The 19,542-nt window shown below is 45.5% G+C and overlaps 1 protein-coding gene across 14 annotated transcripts in view; it reads right to left on the bottom strand.

Moving 5' to 3' along the window:
- The window catches only part of PARD3 (par-3 family cell polarity regulator), a 496,072-nt gene extending 488,545 nt beyond the window's left edge, over positions 1-7,527 (bottom strand). For all 14 annotated transcript variants that reach the window (XM_038755497.1, XM_038755494.1, XM_038755500.1 and 11 more), the window contains exon 1: positions 7,408-7,527. In XM_038755497.1, coding sequence (XP_038611425.1) covers positions 7,408-7,527 — 120 coding nt within the window. The remainder of the gene's footprint in view (positions 1-7,407) is intronic.
- Between the last annotated feature and the right edge of the window lie 12,015 nt (positions 7,528-19,542).

Raw genomic sequence — 19,542 nt, 5'->3', positions numbered from 1 at the left:
CCCCACCACCATTGCTCCTCCTATCATTGCTCCTAAGGCAAGAGAAATACTTAAGATCGCTGCTACAACCACTTCTGAATAGGGCCTTTTATGATTCCTAGGATATGGGCACCTCCATCTCTTTCCAGGTTCCTCTGGACTTGATACTGCTCTACACATGCCAGCTTCTCCCTCTCTCTCTCCCTCATTGTATTCCCCCAGCTCTCCTGGCACAGATCTTGCCCATCTGAACCTCCCCGCTCACTCCCAGTTTCCCCACCTGCATCTTTCTCTAGCTCACCTCCACTTCCCTCCTCTCTTCTCAGTGGCTTCCTTCGAAGTAAGGGCATGGAAGGTTGCCACTTGAATGTGCTTCCTCCCTGCATGCTCAGCTAACAGCTCAACACAGATGCAGTCACCCCTGGACAGAACTCTACGGTCTTATCCACCAAGAACCACAAACACACATCATTTTACAGATCAAAATGCTTCACGACTATGCAAACTGAGAAAAAATTATGTCACCCTCCCCTCTTCCACAGCTTCAGGTTTCTAATCACACGGAGATGTGCTGGGAATTACAGTAGCACAGAAACTGAAGAGCACACATCATTCTACTTGTTCAAAACTCCCCTCCCACACCAAAAGTTACTGTTCTGAACCCTGAATATCACAACGAAGACAGAGAGATACGTAAAATCCCCCAATAAGTCAATACACCATCCAAACCAATCTTCTACTAAGTTTATGACTATGTTGGAAGTCTCAATCCTATATATTCAAGGGTCAAGCTAAAGTCTAAGCAAACTGGGGAAGAGCGAGGTGGGCCATGTATCATCCCAGGTTTCCCACCATTCCTGCCCAAAACTTCCTGAATCAATTCAGCCCCTTTCATATTGTTTCGGGGATTTTATTACTTCATCTTTCCAACTCCCTCTTACGCCCTTAGTCTTAAGATTCTGAGTCTCTTAGGGGCCAGGCAACGTGTCCAATTCTCTTCCATGAATTTTTTCCTGGAGTTCAGTTCTTTAAACACAGTAGGCATTTAAATATTATTACTACTTCTGCTTTCACTTCATTACTAGCAGGGTGCAGAGTGGCCAGAATGTAAGGAACTGTGGATAATGCAGCATGGATACTGGCTGGTTGGTTAATAAAGTAGATTATAAATGTGTTTAAATATTAAAGTTTATACAGTAGAGTTACCTGGGGGAAGAGAAGGCAACATCTGTCTGTTTATAAATAAACCTCCCGGAGAAGCAGCGTGGCTCAGTGGAAAGAGCCCGGGCTTTGGAGTCAGAGGTCATGGGTTCAAATCCCGGCTCCACCACTTATCAGCTGTGTGACTTTGGGCAAGTCATTTAACTTCTCTGGTCCTCGGTTACCTCATCTGTAAAATGGGGATGAAGACTGTGAGCCCCCCGTGGGACAACCTGATCACCTTGTTAACCTCCCCAGCGCTTAGAACAGTGCTTTGCACATAGTAAGCGCTTAATAAATGCTATCATTATTATTATTATTATTAAACCTCTGCACAATCTGATGTGGAAGTGAAAATTAATCATAAATAATGGCAATGGCACCAACACCTAAGGATGTCAAGGAACTTTACAACCTTTAATTAAGCCTGGGTAAATCCCTGTGGGAAAAGTCATTATTGAAGTCATCCATTTTACATATGGATAAATGGAAAAAACCATTATCGCTCACACAAGAGAACCAATAAGCGTGGTCTCTGGTCTGCTAATCAGATTCTGCCCCCTCTTAGTACACAACTGTACTGTACATGACCCCACCTGGGACAACCCTGGTAAAGCTAAGAAACTGCAAACCAAGGTACTTCCACTGTTCACTTGGAAAAGCAAAGAAAGCATTACAAGGAAGGGGGAAGAGAGAAATACTTGTTGTATTACTGAATTGGAATTTAGACCCTCGCCTAGCTGTTGAAGGATCCCAAAACAACGCCAGGCTGAAACAGAGGGGAGGGTAACTGGAAAATCAAGGGTTCAGGAAGAGAACCAAAGAGAAGTTGCATGGCATAGTGGATAAGGCACAGGCCTGGGAATCAGAAGGTCATGGGTTCTAATCCCAACTCTGCCACTTGTCTGCTGTGTGACCCTGGGCAAGCCTCTTCACTTCTCTGTTCCCCCATCTGTAAAACGGGGATTGAGACTGTGAGCCCCTCATGGGTGGGACAGGAGCTGTGTCCAATCCAGTTTGCTTGTATCCATCCCGGCGCTCAGAACAGTGCTTGGTACATCCAAGCGCTTTAAACACATACCACACCATTATCATCAAAGAGGAGAAACCGCAGGGACAAAGTACAGGTCCAGTTTCTACAACCCCGAAAGCAAAGACAGCAATCTGGTTCTTCTGACAGCAGCTCGATTCAGTTCCCATCAATCAATCATATTTACTGAGCGCTTACTGTGTGCAGAGCACTGTACTAAGCGCTTGGGAAGTACAAGTTGGCAACATATACAGTCCCTACCCAACAGTGGGCTCACAGTCTAGAAGAGCATTGCCATGGCTCTGCAACTCACACTCCCTAATTCACTACACCTGAGAGTAAGTCACCTGTAAATCCCCCCCTTCGCTCTTCTTCCCAGCGAGGGAAGCTGGGGCATTTCCTAAGGGAAGATGAGATGGGAGGACAGAGAAGAAAGAAACGGCACGTTCATGGTGGTTTTATTAAATGTTCACATTTAATCAGAGCCAGATTTTGCAGCACCTGGACCTCTTCTGTGAGCTTTTGGTTTCTTAAAACTTTACCAATAATTTCTTCTAACTCTGGCGCCTAACCAAGGTTCCCAACTGACAGCAACAATGGAGGCCAAACGGAACACACACAGTTGTTCTGCTGCCAGATTCCCACACTGTCCTGGCCAACAGCCTTGATCCTGGCCTGGTACGACCCTCCCGGCCCGGGTTTAGCGGCTCTGTGTCGGCAGCAAGTAGGTGGAGTACCCGTCTCCTCTTCCTGGAAGTGGTATGGGGGGAACCTCTAGCATCTGAGACTATGTCCTCCAACAGGAGGAGTCATCTGCTAACCTTTCCTCCTGCTCTTTATTTTTCCGACAAAACCAAGTATATGGTCTCTCCGTATACAGCAGCACGTAACCCGGCTCTCTTTCAAATTGATTCGGTCTTTTCGAAATGACACAGAGGAACAGAATTGCTGTCTCCATTACTACCTCTGCTTTGGTTTTCTGAAGCTTTACTCTCTGTTTTCAAGAGACTTTTGTAATAGTTTGAGCTGTTTTCCTGTGATTGGCCATAAAGTCGGTAAGGCTGTAATATAAGGCTCACAAACATGGATCCATAACACCAGGGAAGAGCTAAAATAGCAGCTATTATGGAAAAAGTTGTTTGATTTTTCTCTCCCGATCCCATCTATACTCTCTTCCATCCCCAAATGCCTCCACTTGCTTGTTTCTTATTACGACCTTGACAAGAGTTTGATTTGGGCCCATAACTTCTCGGAATAGTAATTCACCATGAATTTATTTTTAATTCCTTAGCTGCATGCCTACAGACTCTCACTTTGTTCGCTTATCACCCATAGATTCCAGGCATCTATTTATTTCCTTTGAAGCTGCTATACATCTGAGAGAATGACTCTATCTTCCACTTTTTTTGTGTGCGTATACTGAATGAGCCAAATCTACTTAATCTTTTCCCATAAGTCTCCTTCAAAACAAAAATCATTTCACATCCTTCTTCAAACCTTTTTAGAACTCTGTTATTCCATTAGTGTGATCCCAAGTGTCACAATCAACATCATTTATTCTTCAGTTTAAACTTTAAGTTACGAAACATTACCCTCATTTAGAATGCTTCCTGATGTTAAAAAAAAAAGTTATTCTACTATGCCTTCAACATCATCTTCCCACACTGTTACTCGATCAGGTTGGGAGAAATGTCACAATCCATGACAAGTCACCCTAACAAGCCAAAAAAAGAAACGCTCTCTTCTACTGAGAACAAAAGAGTATTTGGCCACATTCCTACATAATAAAGTGAAAAGGAGACAGAAATAAAAAGTAATAACTAAAGTGCCAGAGTCATTTATGAGAGGCTTGAAGATTCTGGGGGAAGGAGAAGGGCACAACACTGGCATGTTTCTTATTCCTTTAAATGAATAACTAGTCAGTAAGTCAATCATATTCATTGAGCGCTTACTGTGTGCAGAGCACTGTACCAAGTCCTTGGGAGAGTACACAGTCCCTGCTCAAACAATGAGCATACAGTCTACAGGATGAGGTTACAGTCTAGAGGACTAAAATAATCGATAATGTTAAATTAAAATGTCACACAAGATACGTGTCCCTGAAATATCTTCCAGTGAGAATTGTGTAATGATTTTACAGCAACTGGACTCTTGACATAGCAAAAAACTGCTACTGGCCTTCTGATCTGTACATTTTACCTAAAAGAATTATCAAGGATTAATAGTATTTCTGCAAACCTTAAAATGCTGACATAGTAAAGTCTCCAGAAATATAGCACAGTGATTTAATAATAGCATTTTTAACAACCTCCTCTGCTCACCTCCAAGTTACTCTTTTACACAGCATATATATTGGGTCTTTTATTAATGCCGTTCATCTATCTTCTGTATAGAGAGGGAGAGAGGGAGGGACAGGGAGAAAATGAAGGGAGAAAACAAGGAGTAGAGTAAAATTAGTTCTCTAACCATTTGTTCAGAACTCACTGGAGGACTTAATATGTTTGTTAATATGTTTGGTTTTGTTCTCTGTCTCCCCCTTCTAGACTGTGAGCCCACTGTTGGGTAGGGACCGTCTCTATATGTTGCCAACTTGTACTTCCCAAGTGCTCAGTACAGTGCTCTGCACACAGTAAGCGCTCAATAAATACGACTGATTGATTGACTTGATCAAGCATTTGGGAAAACAGTCTATCAAATAGCAATTCTTGGGCCTGTATCCTTTGATTAATTGTAGTACTTGTTAAACACTTTCTATGTGCCAGGCACTGTACTAAGCACTGGAGGAGATACAAGCAAGTCAGGTTGGACACAGTCCCTTTCCCACACAGAGCTCACAGTCTGAATCCCCATTTTACAGATGAGGTAACTGAGGCCCAGAGAAGTAAAGTGACTGGTCCACAGTCACAGAGTAGGGCCGGAATTAGAACCTCCTGACTCCGGAGCACGTGCCATATCCACTAGGCCACACTCACCCCTCCCTCACCTAGGCAATTTACTTACATTCATGACTGGCTCCTTCTGGACTGGGAACTTCTTTACCACCTCTGTTGTACTGTACTATCCCAAGTGCTTAGCACTGTGCTTTGCACACTGTAAGATTTCAATACCACCGATTGACTGATTGCTCTGTCAAACCTTGATTTAAAAAGGTGCAAGAGGCAAAATGATGGAGCTGTCGATTTAGACTAGAAAGAGAAATGCTGGGTTAGATTAATTAATGAAATCAGGTTAATTGCTCAACTAGACTGCTCTTCCTCCCCATGCCCCCAAAGAGAAAAAATAAGACAAATTTCCTACTAAATTCAGGCAACTGCAGGGGCGGGCGGGGGGAGGGAGGTAGAGACTCAGACCTTGAATATTTAAATGAAATGCAACAGTTGTTACACTTTAACATTTTCCCATTGTAAATGTGTATTTTTCCCCAAGATTGTTTAAAGCAAATAAAACCCAAGCTAGAACATTTAAACCTAAATGATTGTATAAAAGACCAGGCTTATTTTCCTTTTAAAGGAAAGCTGCTGCGACAATGGGCTGTCCTCTACCCACTCAAAAAAATTAACTTCTTGCTTTCCACATTCCCCACCCCAACTCGAATGTAAGTACTATTAGGTCGGAACAACCACGTCTGAACTCAGTTCTTCTCAAAGTAAAACCTATAAGCAAGTCCCATAATGCAAAAAGTTGAAATACAACTATCCACCTCTACTTCGCTAAAAAAAAAAAAACTGTAACAAGCCATACGAAACGGTTGCGATACATTGTTTCCAATAAGCTAAATGTTTCAACAACGTGTCTCCTCAACAAAAAGGGAAAATCGTAAAGGTTCCCACACAGGGGAGCCTGCCTCTAGTTACTGTATAACTCACCTCGAAATTGACTAGTGAGAGACTAGCAGATCTTATCAAAGGAAAAACTCTTTTCTTGCAAGTGAGTTTGTGTAAATTTTATAAATAACTCTAGCAGAGACTTCATTCATCAAAGGACTCCCCACCCAAACGAGGCTTTTCAGTAATTTTGCGAGTCGAGAGTACCGCATTATCGACACAGACAGGACACTGACTCTAAGGGTAGATCTGCTTGTGATTAACCCATCACCCAATCAAGCAAACCCAAAACACTAAACACCCGCCTCCTTCCTCCCTCCCCCCGCCCCAATTCCAAAGGGGGAAAAAAAAAATGTTTTTCCAATTCAGTCTATTCCATCGATCCGGCGCCGTTCTGTTTTCCAAAAGACAACGTGAAACAAGGGAGTTTCGGGGGAGAAAAAGTCGACTGCATTTTCTCGTCCCGCACTCAAGGCCTAAAGTCTCGCCACACACACAAAAAGCCCATTTCCCCGTCTTTCAACCTCCAGGGCCTGGAAGGAGTGGAAAGCCTGGGGCTGGATTAAAAGTGTTTCCAGTAAATCTCGCCCAGGAAAGAAAAGTCCGGTGAAAGCGATTCAAGGCTCGCTCCCTATTGTACGAAATTTGATTTTTTTTCCCCCTTTCAACAAGACGGCTTCGTAACCGACCTGTAATTAGCTGCGAAAACGTGGGCACGAGGTGACACACACCTTTTTCGCCCCGCAACTGTAGAAGTCGCCGTGGGATGTCGGAGGGGGAACTACAATGCTTTCGTTCGCTGTACACTCCAGAACCCAAATCTCTAGGTCTTTCTCAATCTCTCTCACTCACACACTAATCTTCTAGGTCTCTCTCAATCTCTCTCTCACACACACACACTAATCTTTTTCTTTCTTTTTTATGCGGGGTGGGGGAAGTGTAGAGAAACTCAACTTTCTTTAGCCAACTCAAGGCGGTGGGGAGGGGAGGCGACAAAGAGTTTAGGCCCCAACTATCCCAGGCGTTGGGAGGGATTTACCTCTCCCACCCCCGACCCCCCAGGCTGGGCTGGGAAAAGGCATTGTGGAGCAGGAACGGGGGCGGCTGCAGCCATGTTCGCTTCGTGTTTCCCTCCCCGTCTCCGACACGGATTCTGCCCCCGAGGCCGGGACGGGAAGGAGGGGGGGGGACTTTCCCGTCTGTCAGGCAACTCTGGGGACAGAAGGCGAGGAGGAGGAGGACGAGGAGGGAGAACGGTGCAGCACAACTCCTGCCCCCCTCCCAGCCTTTCCCCCCTCTCCCCCTTTCCCGGGAAGCGCCATATTGATCCCGGCCGCCCTCCCTCCTTTTCCTTCTCCCTCCGGGCCCCCTCACCTTGGCGATGGCCTTCTTGTAGCGGGTGACGGCTTGCTGGATGAGGTTGAAAACTTTCATATTCCCATCCCCGCAGGGCACGACCACCCGGGTCCTGCCGAAGCACACGGTCACTTTCATGCCGCCGCCGCCGCCGCCGGGTCCTCCCGCTGGTGCTGCTGGTGGTGGTGGCGGTGTCCGTCCCGTCCCGTCCGGTCCCGGTCCCCGTGCGCGGGTGTCGTCCTCCGGCCCGGGCGGCCCCGGGGCCCCCGGTGCCCCCGGAGGGAGGGAGGGAGGGGTTGGGTCCCGCGGGTCAGGGCCAAGGGGCCGCGGCCGGGGGCTCCCCCTCTCGCATGCTCTGCGGGCGGGTGATGCCGGCGTTGGCACGGTGCCCCCCTCCTTCTCCTCCTTTTCTCCTCCTTTTCTCCTCCTCCTTTCCGGGGTCCCGGGGGTCCCGGTCCGGCCCGCCGCCCCCGCCCACCTGTTCGGCGGCCCCTGCGCGCTCCGGACCTGCTGCTGCTGCTGCTGCTGCTGGCGCGCGCGCGCGCTCCCGCCCCCCTCTCTCCCTCTCTCTCTCACACACACACACAGCTGCGGGGGGGGGGGCTGGAGGAGGAGAAAGAGGAGGGAGGGAGGGAAGAGGAGGAGGAGCATCGGGAAGAGAGGGAGGAGGAGCACCGGGAAAAGGAGGAGGAGGGTGCTGGGGGGGATTTAGCTAGCTCTCTCTCTCTCTCTCTCTCTCTCTCTCTCTCTCTCTCTCTCTCTCTCTCTCTCTCTCTCTCTCTCTCTCTCTCTCTCTCTCTCTCTCTCTCTCTCTCTCTCTCTCTCTCTCTCTCTCTCTCTCTCTCTCTCTCTCTCTCTCTCTCTCTCTCTCTCTCTCTCTCTCTCTCTCTCTCTCTCTCTCTCTCTCTCTCTCTCTCTCTCCCTCTCCCCCTCTCCCTCTCTCTCTCTCTCTCTCTCTCTCTCTCCCTCCCTCCCTCTCTCCCTCTCCCTCTCTCCCTCTCCCTCCCCCCCTCCCCCTCTCTCTCTCTCTCTCTCCCTCCCTCTCCCTCCCTCTCCCTCTCCCCCTCCCTCGCTCTCTCTCTCCCTCCCTAGCTCTCCCTCTCCCTCCCCCTCCCCCCTCTACCCCTCCCCCCTCTACCCCTCCCCCCTCCCTCTCCCCCTCCCCCTCCCCCCTCTCTCTCCCCCTCCCCTCCTCCTCTCCCTCTCTCTCCCTCCCACTCTCTCCCTCTCCCCCCACCCTCTCTCTCTCTCCCCCTCCCCTCCTCCTCTCCCCCTCTCTCCCTCCCTCTCTCTCCCCCTCTTCCTCTCCCCCTCTCACTCCCTCTCTTAATAATAATAATAATAATGCTGGCATTTATTAAGCGCTTACAATGTGCAATGCACTGTTCTAAACGCTGGGGAGGTTACAAGGTGATCAGGTTGTCCCACGTGGGGCTCACAGTCTTAATCCCCATTTGACAGATGAGGGACCTGAGGCACAGAGAAGTTAAGCAACCCTTCCTTCCTCTCCCCCCCTCCATCCCCCATCTTACCTCCTTCCCTTCCCCACAGCACCTGTATATATGTATATATGCCTCTACATATTTATTACTCTATTTATTTATTTATTTTACTTGTACATATCTATTCTATTTAGTTAGTATGTTTGGTTTTGTTCTCTGTCTCCCCCTTTTAGACTGTGAGCCCACTGTTGGGTAGGGACTGTCTCTATATGTTGCCATCTTGTACTTCCCAAGCGCTTAGTACACTGCTCTGCACACAGTAAGCGCTCAATAAATGCGACTGATTGACTGATTAAGTGACTTGCCCAAAATCACACAGCTGACAATTGGCACAGCCGGAATTCGAACCCATGACCAAAGCCCGTGCTCCTTCCACTGAGCCACGAGGCTTCTCTAAGCCCACTGAGCCCACTCTCTTCTCTCTCTCAATCAATCGTATTTACTGAGCGCTTACTGTGTGCAGAGCACTGGACTACCTCTCCCCCTCTCTCTCATTCATTCATTCAATCGTATTTATCGAGCGCTTACTGTGTGCAGAGCCCTGTACTAAGCGCTTGGGAAGTCCAAGTTGGCAACATCTAGAGACGGTCCCGACCCAACAGCGGGCTCACAGTCTAGAGGGGGGAGACAGACAACAAAACAAAACATATGAATAAAATAAACAGAATAGTAAATATGCACAAGTAAAATAGAGCAATAAATCTGTACACACATATATACAGGTGCTGTGGGGAGGGGAAGGAGGTAAGGCGGGGGGGATGAGAAGGGGGCTCAATGTGGGAGCCCCCTTTCCATCTCCCTCCCTCTCTCTCTCCCGGCGGGTTGTGTGTTGGGGGGGGGGGGGGGAGGCGGCCCCCTCCGCTTCACTTGATAATCAATCAATCAATCGTATTTATTTAGCGCTTACTGTGTGCAGAGCACTGTACTAAGCGCTTGGGAAGCACAATCAATCAATCGTATTTATTGAGCACTTCCTGTGTGCAGAACACTGTACTAAGCGCTTGGGAAGTACAAGTTGGCAACATATAGAGACACAGTCCCTACCCAACAGTGGGCTCACAGTCTAAAAGGGGGAGACAGAGAACAAAACCAAACATACTAACAAAATAAAATAGAATAGATATGTACAAGTAAAATAAATAAATAGAGTAATATGTACAATCATATATACATATATACAAGTACAAGTTGGCAACATATAGAGACGGTCCCTCCCCAACAGTGGGCTCACAGTCTCGAAGTGACAGTGGTTTTCAGGAAGGGTTTTCCCGTGGGCGCCGCTCCCTGGGGCAGCCCTGACCCTCCCAATCAATTAATCAATCGTATTTATTGAGCGCTTACTGTGTGCAGAGCACTGGACTAAGCGCTCCCACCACTCCCCGCACCTCCACCAAACCCGGCCTCCGCGCCCCGCACCTCTCATAATCATCATGGCATTTGTTAAGCGTTTACTATGTGCCGAGCACTGTTCTAAGCGCTGGGGGCGGGGGGGATACAAGGTGATCGGGTCGCTCCTCGTGGGGGGTCACAATCTTCATCCCCATTTAAAGAGGAGGGAACCGAGGCACAGAGAAGTTCTTCTGGACTGTGAGCCCGCTGTTGGGTAATAATAATAATATAATGGCATTTGTTAAGCGCTTACTATGTGCCAAGCACTGTTCTAAGCGCTGGGGGATACAAGGTGATCAGGTTGTCCCGCGTGGGGCTCACAGTCATCACCCCCCTTTTACAGATGAGGTAACTGAGGCTCCGAGAAGTTAAGTGACTTGCCCAAGGTCACACAGCAGAAATGGGGGGGAGCCTGGATTCGAACCCATGACCTCTGACTCGAAAGCCCGTGCTTTCCACTGAGCCATGCTGCTTCTCTCTATATGTTGCCAACTTGTACTTCCTAAGCGCTTAGTACAGTGCTCTAAACACAGTAAGCGCTCACTAAATACGATTGAATGAATGAATGAATGAAAGTTAAGTGACTTTCCCAGAGTCCCACAGTTGACAAGCGGCCGAGCGGGATTAGAACCCACGACCAGGCTCTTTCCATTGAGCCACGCTGCTTCTCCATACCCCAGCTTCTGCACTCCGCACCTCTCATAATAATAATAATGTCATTTGTTAAGCGCTTACTGTGTGCCAAGCACTGTTCTAAGCACTAGGGAGGATACAAGGTGTTCGGGTTGTCCCACGTGGGGCTCACAGTCTTAATCCCCATTTTACAGATGAGGGAACTGAGGCACAGAGAAGTAAGTGACTTGCCCAAAGTCACACAGCTGACAAGCGGCGGGGTCAGGATTAGAACCCGTGACCTCTGACTCCCAGGCCCGGACTCTTTCCATTGAGACACGCTGCTTCTCCATCCCCCGACCTCTGCACTCCGCACCTCTCATAATAATAATAATGTCATTTGTTAAGCGCTTACTGTGTGCCAAGCACTGTTCTAAGTGCTCGGGAGGATACAAAATGTTCGGGTTGTCCCACGTGGGGCTCACAGTCTTAATCCCCATTTTACAGATGAGGGAACTGAGGCCCAGAGAAGTGAAGTGACTTGCCCAAAGTCACACAGCTGACAAGCAGCGGAGTCGGGATTAAGAGTCCATGACCTCTGACTCCCAAGCGCCGGCTCTTTCCATTGAGCCACTTTTCTTCTCCATCTCTCAGCCTCTGCAGTCTTGTCCGCAGCCCTCTGTTGCCTGGAGGGAGGGGATGGTCTCTTCCCCCGCCGGTCCCTCTTGGTCACTTTTCAGCCCCCTGCCCGGGCTGCCCTTGAAGGGCAAGAGGGGAAAATGTCTCTGAGTATCACACCCCCTGGCAAGGACTCCTTCTTAAACCGTGTAATAAGAGGCTGCGGGAGAGGAGGCCAGCGGTCCGCAAGAGGGAAAAGGACGGAGGCGTTCATTCAATCGTATTTATTGAGCGCTTACTGTGTGCAGAGCACTGTACTAAGCGCTTGGGAAGTACAAGTCGGCAACATCTAGAGACAGTCCCTACCCAACAACGGGCTCACATCATCATCATCAATCGTATTTATTGAGCGCTTACTATGTGCAGAGCACTGTACTAAGCGCTTGGGAAGTACAAGTTGGCAACATATAGAGACAGTCCCTACCCAACAGTGGGCTCACAGCCTAAAAGGGGGAGACAGAGAACAAAACCAAACATACTAACAAAATAAAATAGGATAGATATGTAGAAATAAATTAAATAAATAAATAGAGTAAAAGAATATGTACAAACATATATACATATATACAGGTGCTGTGGGGGAACGGAGGGAGGTAAGATGGGGGGATGGAGAGGGGGAGGAGGGGGAGAGGAAGGAAGGGGCTCAGTCTGGGAAGGCCTCCTGGAGGAGGTGAGCTCTCAGCAGGGCCTTGTCCACAGTCTAGAAGGGGGAGACAGACAACAAAACAAAACATGTGGACGGGTGTCAAGTCTCTTACTACATACTACTCCTCTCTGGGACTCAGACCTAGCCTGGCTGGCCTCTCTTTTCACCTAGCTGGCTAGAAGGACCTCCAGGTCATCGTGTCCATCCTCCTGTCTCAGAACCACACACAAACACCGCTCAACACATCCTTAGCAATGCTAACTTCTCTCACACATCTGAGCGGCCCCCCACCTTCTCCGATCGTTAGTCCATCCCTTCCAGCTAAGGATGTCTGGGTGCCCCGGCCGGGATGGGTGCCGTCCCCGCATCCAGTGCCCGCCGGTCTTCCGTGCCAGGCCCGGCTCCTCCCGGGAAGGGTGGGCCAGCCAAAGTGCCCCCTCAAAGCCAAAACCCAGGTGTCTTTTCCCGGCCCAGACTTCTTCCCCAGGCTACTGCTTAACTGAAGTTTCCAGTGCTGCTGCCTCCAACTTGGAAAACTGTACTGTCAACATCAACCACTCGAATGCCTTTAGAAAAAGGGAAAGCTGCAATGCACAACCCTGATCGATGTCGGGCCTATCCCGGCTGCCTTAGGCCAAAAGATGGGCAGAGCGAGCCAGACGCACACCTTCCCATGCTGCCTCTTCTAGAATATTGTCAATTTACGTCAGCGAGAGTGAGGTCTTTTTCCACAAGAGGCCAAACAAGGCAAGCCTGGGACTAGAAAAAACGGAAATGATGAATGAGGCTCGTTTTTCCTACAGCTATTGACGATAATTTCCCAACAGCTTCATGTTATTTTGCTTGAAGAAGGGTTTATTCCCCAGAAGAAGATCGTCTTTGGAATTGCCGTGACATACTATATGGTGTTCCATTTCACCGTTTATTTTAGGGTCCATAAGGGAAATGATAGTTTCCTTCGGCCGATTTACAGAGAAGCAGCATGGCGTAGTGAATAGCGCATGGGCCTGGGAGTTTGAAGGTCATGGGTTCTAATTCCAGCTCAGACACTTGTTTGCCGTGTGACCTTGGGCAAGCCAATTCACTTCTCTGGGCCTCAGTTACCTCATCTGTAAAATGGGGATGGAGACTGGGAGCCCTATGTGGGACAGAGACTGTGTCCAATTCAATTTGCTTCTATCCACCCCAGCACTTAGTACAGTTCCTGACAGTAAGTGCTGAACAAATACCATAATTATTATTATTACAAAAATAATAATTATACAAATAAACACATAAATGAATTTCTCATTTCAGATCTTTTAACTAACCACCAAGTTGTTTATACCAGGACAGGCCTGTGACAAGCACATATTTATTACTCTGTTTTATTAATGATGTGTATATAGCTATAACTCTATTTATTCTGAGGGTATTGACACCTGTCTACTTGTTTTGTTTTGTTGTCCATCTCCCCCTTCTAGACTGTGAGCCCGTTGTTGGGTAGGGACGGTCTCTATATGTTGCCAATTTGTACTTCCCAAGCGCTTTAGCGCACAGTAAACGTTCAATAAATACGATTGAATGAATGAATGAATGTGTGTATGATGATTTTACACATGTACATTTCAGCAAGGTTGAATTCGCCCCAGTTCGAGAAAGTAGGAGGTAAACTCAAAAATAAAACTGATGTGTCCTATGCATATAGTCAGTGGTATTTACTGGGTGCTTCCTATAACAGTTATCAACACATTAACCATCTCAAATATTTTGAAACCATTGGGAGCCCTTGTAATTTCTTATATTATTTGGCCAGTGACAAAGAACCTTAGGCCCCTGTGGAAAGGACCTAGTGCAGAGGGCACTGGTCTGGAGACGGAGGGACGCGGAATCTAGTCCCAACTTGGCTAGGACTGTTGTAGTTTGCTTCACTTCTCTGTGCCACTTTCCTCCTCTGTAAAATGGAACTAATAACTAGTAGAACTAATAACACATCCAGGGATAGTGTGAGGATAAAATGGGTAAATGAGTGAAAATGCTTTGGAAAAATTATCAGGTAAACGCAAGACACTGTCCTTTTCAGTTTCTCAATCTTCATAACTTTTGTTGTTTCTTCATCTTTTTCTCCACTTATCCTTTAAAGATCAATCGGACTTGGAAGAAGTCTGGCCTATTGGAAAGGCGCCAGGACTGGGAGTTAGAAGACCTGATTTCTTATTTTTAATCTGCCATTTGCCTGCTGGGTGACCTTGCGTAAGCCTCCACTTCTCTGCGCTTCAATTTCCTCATCTGTAAACTGGGGATTAATTAGCTGTTCTCCTTCCCTCTTAGACTGTGAACCCCTGGAGAGACAGGGGTTATGCCTGTTCTGACTATGTTATCTACCCCAGAGTTTAGCACAGTGTTTAGTAAATAATAAGTTCTTAACAAATACCACAGTTATTATTATTGTAATAACACGGGCATAGTATTTTACTTGTCTACTGTTGGGATGAAAATCTCTGGATTCTGTGACATATATCCCTAGGTGTCGATTTCTGAATAGTGGTGGTTGTACAATTAATCTCCAATCTCTAAAGATATTGTTTCACTAGTACACATGGAACCCAGGCAAAGGTCAGAACACAATCAATCAATCATATTTATTGAATGCTTAACTATGTACAGAGCACTGTATTAAGCACTGGGTAGAGTACAAAAGAATTAGCAGACTCATTCCATGACCATAACCAGCTTTCATTTCCTTTCCTGAACTTCAATCTCCACATTTGTTTTCTCTCCTTAAACTAAGGCTAGTTATTTATTTTCTCTGCATACGTTCTTGAAAAAAAGGTAGAGTACTATCAGAGAACTCCAATTTTTGCCAAAGGTTTGCCAAGCTAACAATGTCTGGCCAGAATTTGTTAATCTGTTTCCACACCTCTGCCACAAGACAAGTTAAAACAGCAGTTTCCATCACATTTTTGGTGTCAAATTTATAAGCTGGTATTAGTCCATTCTCTTATTCTCTGCAAACTGTTGATAGCTAATTTTAGAACTGGTACCGCAACGCATCCTTGCCCTTGATCTTACTGCATCCCTTGAGTAAATATTAAAATTACTTTCTCCAGCAAAAGAGAACCGTTTGCCAGCTTTAAATGGATCAAAGAACCTGTCCCAGGTGTGATAGGTTTTCCTTTGCTGTATATTTCCAAGATTCATTCATTACCTGTCCCAAATCAGTCCACAGCAAATTAATAAGATGATGTTCATCTTCATATTTTATTTCAAAACCATGACTAGAATCATTTTGTGTTCTGCTTTAGGAGATTAAGTCTAAATACCCTAATGCTCTAAGTGAGTCTCCATGGAATAGTCCCCCTTTAGAAATATGGCATAGGGCCCTTGGTTAGTTCTTTCATCATATGAAAGCTATAGCACGGTGTTCCATTTCCTCATTACCTGCTGCAGAAAAACAAAGACTCTTGATCTTATAAATTCTCATATCTCTATTATTTATAAATGGGGAACTGAATCATAAGCTTGTTAATGATCAATTTAGTTTGTGCTCCTATTTGGCGATTTGCTAATAACCTAATTAACAGTCCCCAAAACTATAATTAAGAATGCTTTACATCCCTGCGACAACTGAGGTAATTTTTTTCTCCTTTGGTTTGATATATAACTGTCACACTTGGAGCAACTCGGGCCCTAAATTGCCCGGGCCTTACTGAATTTGGTCTTGGGACCTGTGTTGGAGAAGCAGCGTGGCTTAGCAGAAACAGCATGAGTCTGGGAGTCAGAGGACCTGGGTTCTAATCCCCACTCTGCCAATTGCTTGCTGTGTGACCTTGGACAAGCCACAACCTCTCTGTGCCTCATTTCCCCATCTCCCCTTCTACTTGGGCTGTGAACCCCATTCAGAACAGGGACTGTGTCTAACCTAATTAACTTGTACTACCCCAGAACTTAGAACAGTGTTTGACACATACTAAGTACTTAGCGAATACTGTAAGAAAAAAAAAAAAAACTGACACCTGTGCAGAGTCTAGGACCTCCATGGTGTAAATTAGCATTAAAAATGAGCAAAACGCTTCCATCATTAATCATTAAAAAAAGGTACACAACTCCAAATGAGAGGAGCAATGCAGATGTGCTACGGTAAGGTCAAGCCCAGAAACAGAAGAATTTTCATTTCTCCATTTCCTCCTCATCATCAATGGTATTTACTGAGTGCTTATCATATGCACAGCACTGTACTTAACACTTAGGAGGGTACCATACAACACGGGTTACTTGCCCACAACTGAGTTTCACCCTACTTCCCACCTAGCCAGGAGGTGATTCATCAAAGGCAGCTGGAGTCAGGAAGGCGGAGAAACATCTGTGCCTCAGGGCACCTCTCCCAGTATATATTAAGCACTGTAGCAAATTCTCACCAAAATGGATGTCATTAGTTCTTAGATGGTAGGCAAATATGGCATTGATCTGTACTGCACTGGGTTTAAAGTTTTGTTACCTTGTAGCAAGAGAAAACTGTTTCCAGATGTCAGACGCTCAGGCCCTTCTTCTGGTTTATGAAACATGATGTGGTTACAGAACTTCTGGCTCAAGAATCTCAAGAGTCAGTACCTGGTGCTTTCCAATTACCAGCTGCTTTGATGACTTCTGGAGCCTTCTTTTCAGATATTGCAAAAAAGTGACATTTTCATATCTAGGTTTTCTCTTCTCGCCACCAAAGTGTTGGGGGTTCTGGCTTTTAGGCGTCTGCAAAAAGCTTGACAAGAATTCCAACACATCTTGAATCTGAAGTTCACCCCCAGTTTAGGATTCTTTTTTCCAGTTTCAATTTCTGATGTCAATTTCCTTTAATGATTCCGGAAGACCTCCTTTTGATTTCTCCTCTCTTGGACTTCTTAGCATCTTTGCCATCTTTTAGAGTAAGCACTTGATATTGGTCCTTAAGTATCTATTATTATAAGTTCTTCAATGTGAGGGGAGTAATTATCCAGACAATTTCATTACTTCTCTTGATTACTTGTTACTTTAATATTGCATAAGTTTTCTCATCTGTTTGGCGGGCTACCTGTTTTGTTTTTGGGTTTTTTTTTTCCCTAGTTCTCCCTCTAGTCACTCATATTTTCTACAGTTAATGTTTATTTTCTCCATTTGGTTTTTTTAAATGGTTGCATAGCAAATTATACATAATTTCAGATGTGATACTTCATTAAGACATAAAGGTAAAAGCCAGTTATTCAGCCATCTCTGATATCTAATTCTGTTATAACACGTTTTCTTTACACCATTTGGATACAACACAGTAGAAGTAGAGAATGTTTCTTCCCACAATACAAGACTGTTTTGAAATAAGTGTCCCCAAGTTGGTGCAACTAGATTTAGTGCACATGCCCGTGGTGTCAGTCAAGTTGTGGTGCAGCTACACTTCTCAACCTGTCTCCCCCTCTAGACTGAAAGCTCACTGTGGGCAGGGAATAGGTCTGCCAACTCTGTTGCACTGTACTCTCTGAGAGCTTAGTACAGTGGTTTGTACATAATAAGACTTCAAGAAACACCACTGACTGATTCAGCCTTACTGTACTGTAGAGTATTTTGTGTTTCCTTATGTCACTGTGACTTTATAGTAAAGCAGTAAAATGACAGTAATAATATAGAATAAAAAGTACTCAGTGGTGGACATAATGATGTAGGAATTTGATGGAAAAATATGTCATGGTGGAATCTTTAATCCATCAATCCACTAACCCATCAGTTCCCACTGAATTGATGCTCGCCCTAATGAAATCTTCCCATAACCCAGGGCTCTTTAGGAAACAATACTTTTTCTTATTATGGTATCAAGGTGACACAGAAGGGAGTGGGAGAAGAGAAAATGAGGGCGTAGTCAGGGAAGACCTCTTGGAGGAGATGGGTCTTCAATAAGGCTGTGAAGGTGGGGAAAGTAATTGTCAGATATGAAGAGGGAGGGTGTACGGTGCTTAGTACAGTGCTCTGCACACAGTAAGCGCTCAATACGATTGATTGATTGATTGATAGGGTTTGGGTGAGAAGACAGAGATGGTAGTTCCAATCAATGAAGCACTGTACTAAATGCTGGGAAGAATACCAGAACATTTATTCGGATACTTTTCCACAAGAAGCGACTAAAAAGCAAGAGGACAGACAAGGGAAATAAGGACAGACTAAATTCAACAATTTGGAGAAAAAGTGGTAGAAAATCTGAGCTAATTCCTCAACTTTTGAGGTTTATGAAGTAGATTTTTTTTAAAAAAAAGTATTACTAAAAATGGATAACAAGTAGAATAATTAAAATGTAAATTATACAAGGACAGTGCCTGCTTAAAGAACACTTATCCAAACAGCTCACAAACTGCTCTGGTCTCAGTCCACATATTGTGCTTTCAGTGACTCTATATAAACATATTCTGGATGAGAATTTGTAAAGTGATTTTACAGATTTTTTTTCTTTTTGGGGGGGGGCCTTTGATTAGGATTGATTTTTATTTATGTAACCAGGAGATGGTAATGAAATTTTTTTAAGACCTGAGAAAAATGGCTGGCGGCTCACTTTTGGGACAAGAAAACCAATTTCATTTCTTTATAGATTGCACTTTAAAACTTTATTATTGAAAAGACAAAGTTTTCCCCTGAAACCTGCTGTTATTGTAATTTTGAGATGGATGATTGGCAACGAGGCAAGTCATGTGGTGAGGTTCTCTACGGCAAACTCAATCATCACTTTAATGGACATCACCTGAATATCTCACAGCTGCTGCTGAAGAAAGCAAAACAATGAAGCTACCCAAAGACCATGCCTTGAGTAATTCTGCAGCAGTGCAGTGTCTGTGATTTCAGGGGTCAGAGTTATTCTTAAGTTGTCATGTCTAGCAATTATTGAGTTATAACAGATGATTTTACATCATGGCTGCAAAACTAAACCCACTATGCAGATGATTCCCAAATCTACATCTCCAGCCCTGATCTCTCTTGGTCGCTGAAGTCCTGCATTTCCTCATCCATTCATTCATTGTCGTATTTATTGAGCACTTACTGTGTGTAGAGTACTGTACTAAGTGGTTGGAAAAGTACAATACAACAATAAACAGACACATTCCCTGCCCTCACTGAGCTTACAGTCTAGAGGGGGGAGGCAGACATCACTACAAATAAAATTACAGATATGTACACAAGTGCTGTGGGGCTGGGAGGGGGTAAGAGCAAAGTGAACAAGTCAGGGTGATGTAGAAGGGAGTGGGAGATGAGGAAAGGTGGGACTTAGTTTGGGAAGGCCTCTTGGAGGAGATGTGCCTTCAATAAGGCTTTGAAGTGGGGAAGAGTAATTGTATGTGG

The sequence above is a fragment of the Tachyglossus aculeatus genome, chromosome 13, assembly GCF_015852505.1.
Source record: "Tachyglossus aculeatus isolate mTacAcu1 chromosome 13, mTacAcu1.pri, whole genome shotgun sequence".
In the NCBI taxonomy this organism is placed as follows: domain Eukaryota; kingdom Metazoa; phylum Chordata; class Mammalia; order Monotremata; family Tachyglossidae; genus Tachyglossus; species Tachyglossus aculeatus.
Note: the sequence above shows the minus strand (reverse complement) of the source record. Positions and strands in the feature narration are given on the sequence as shown.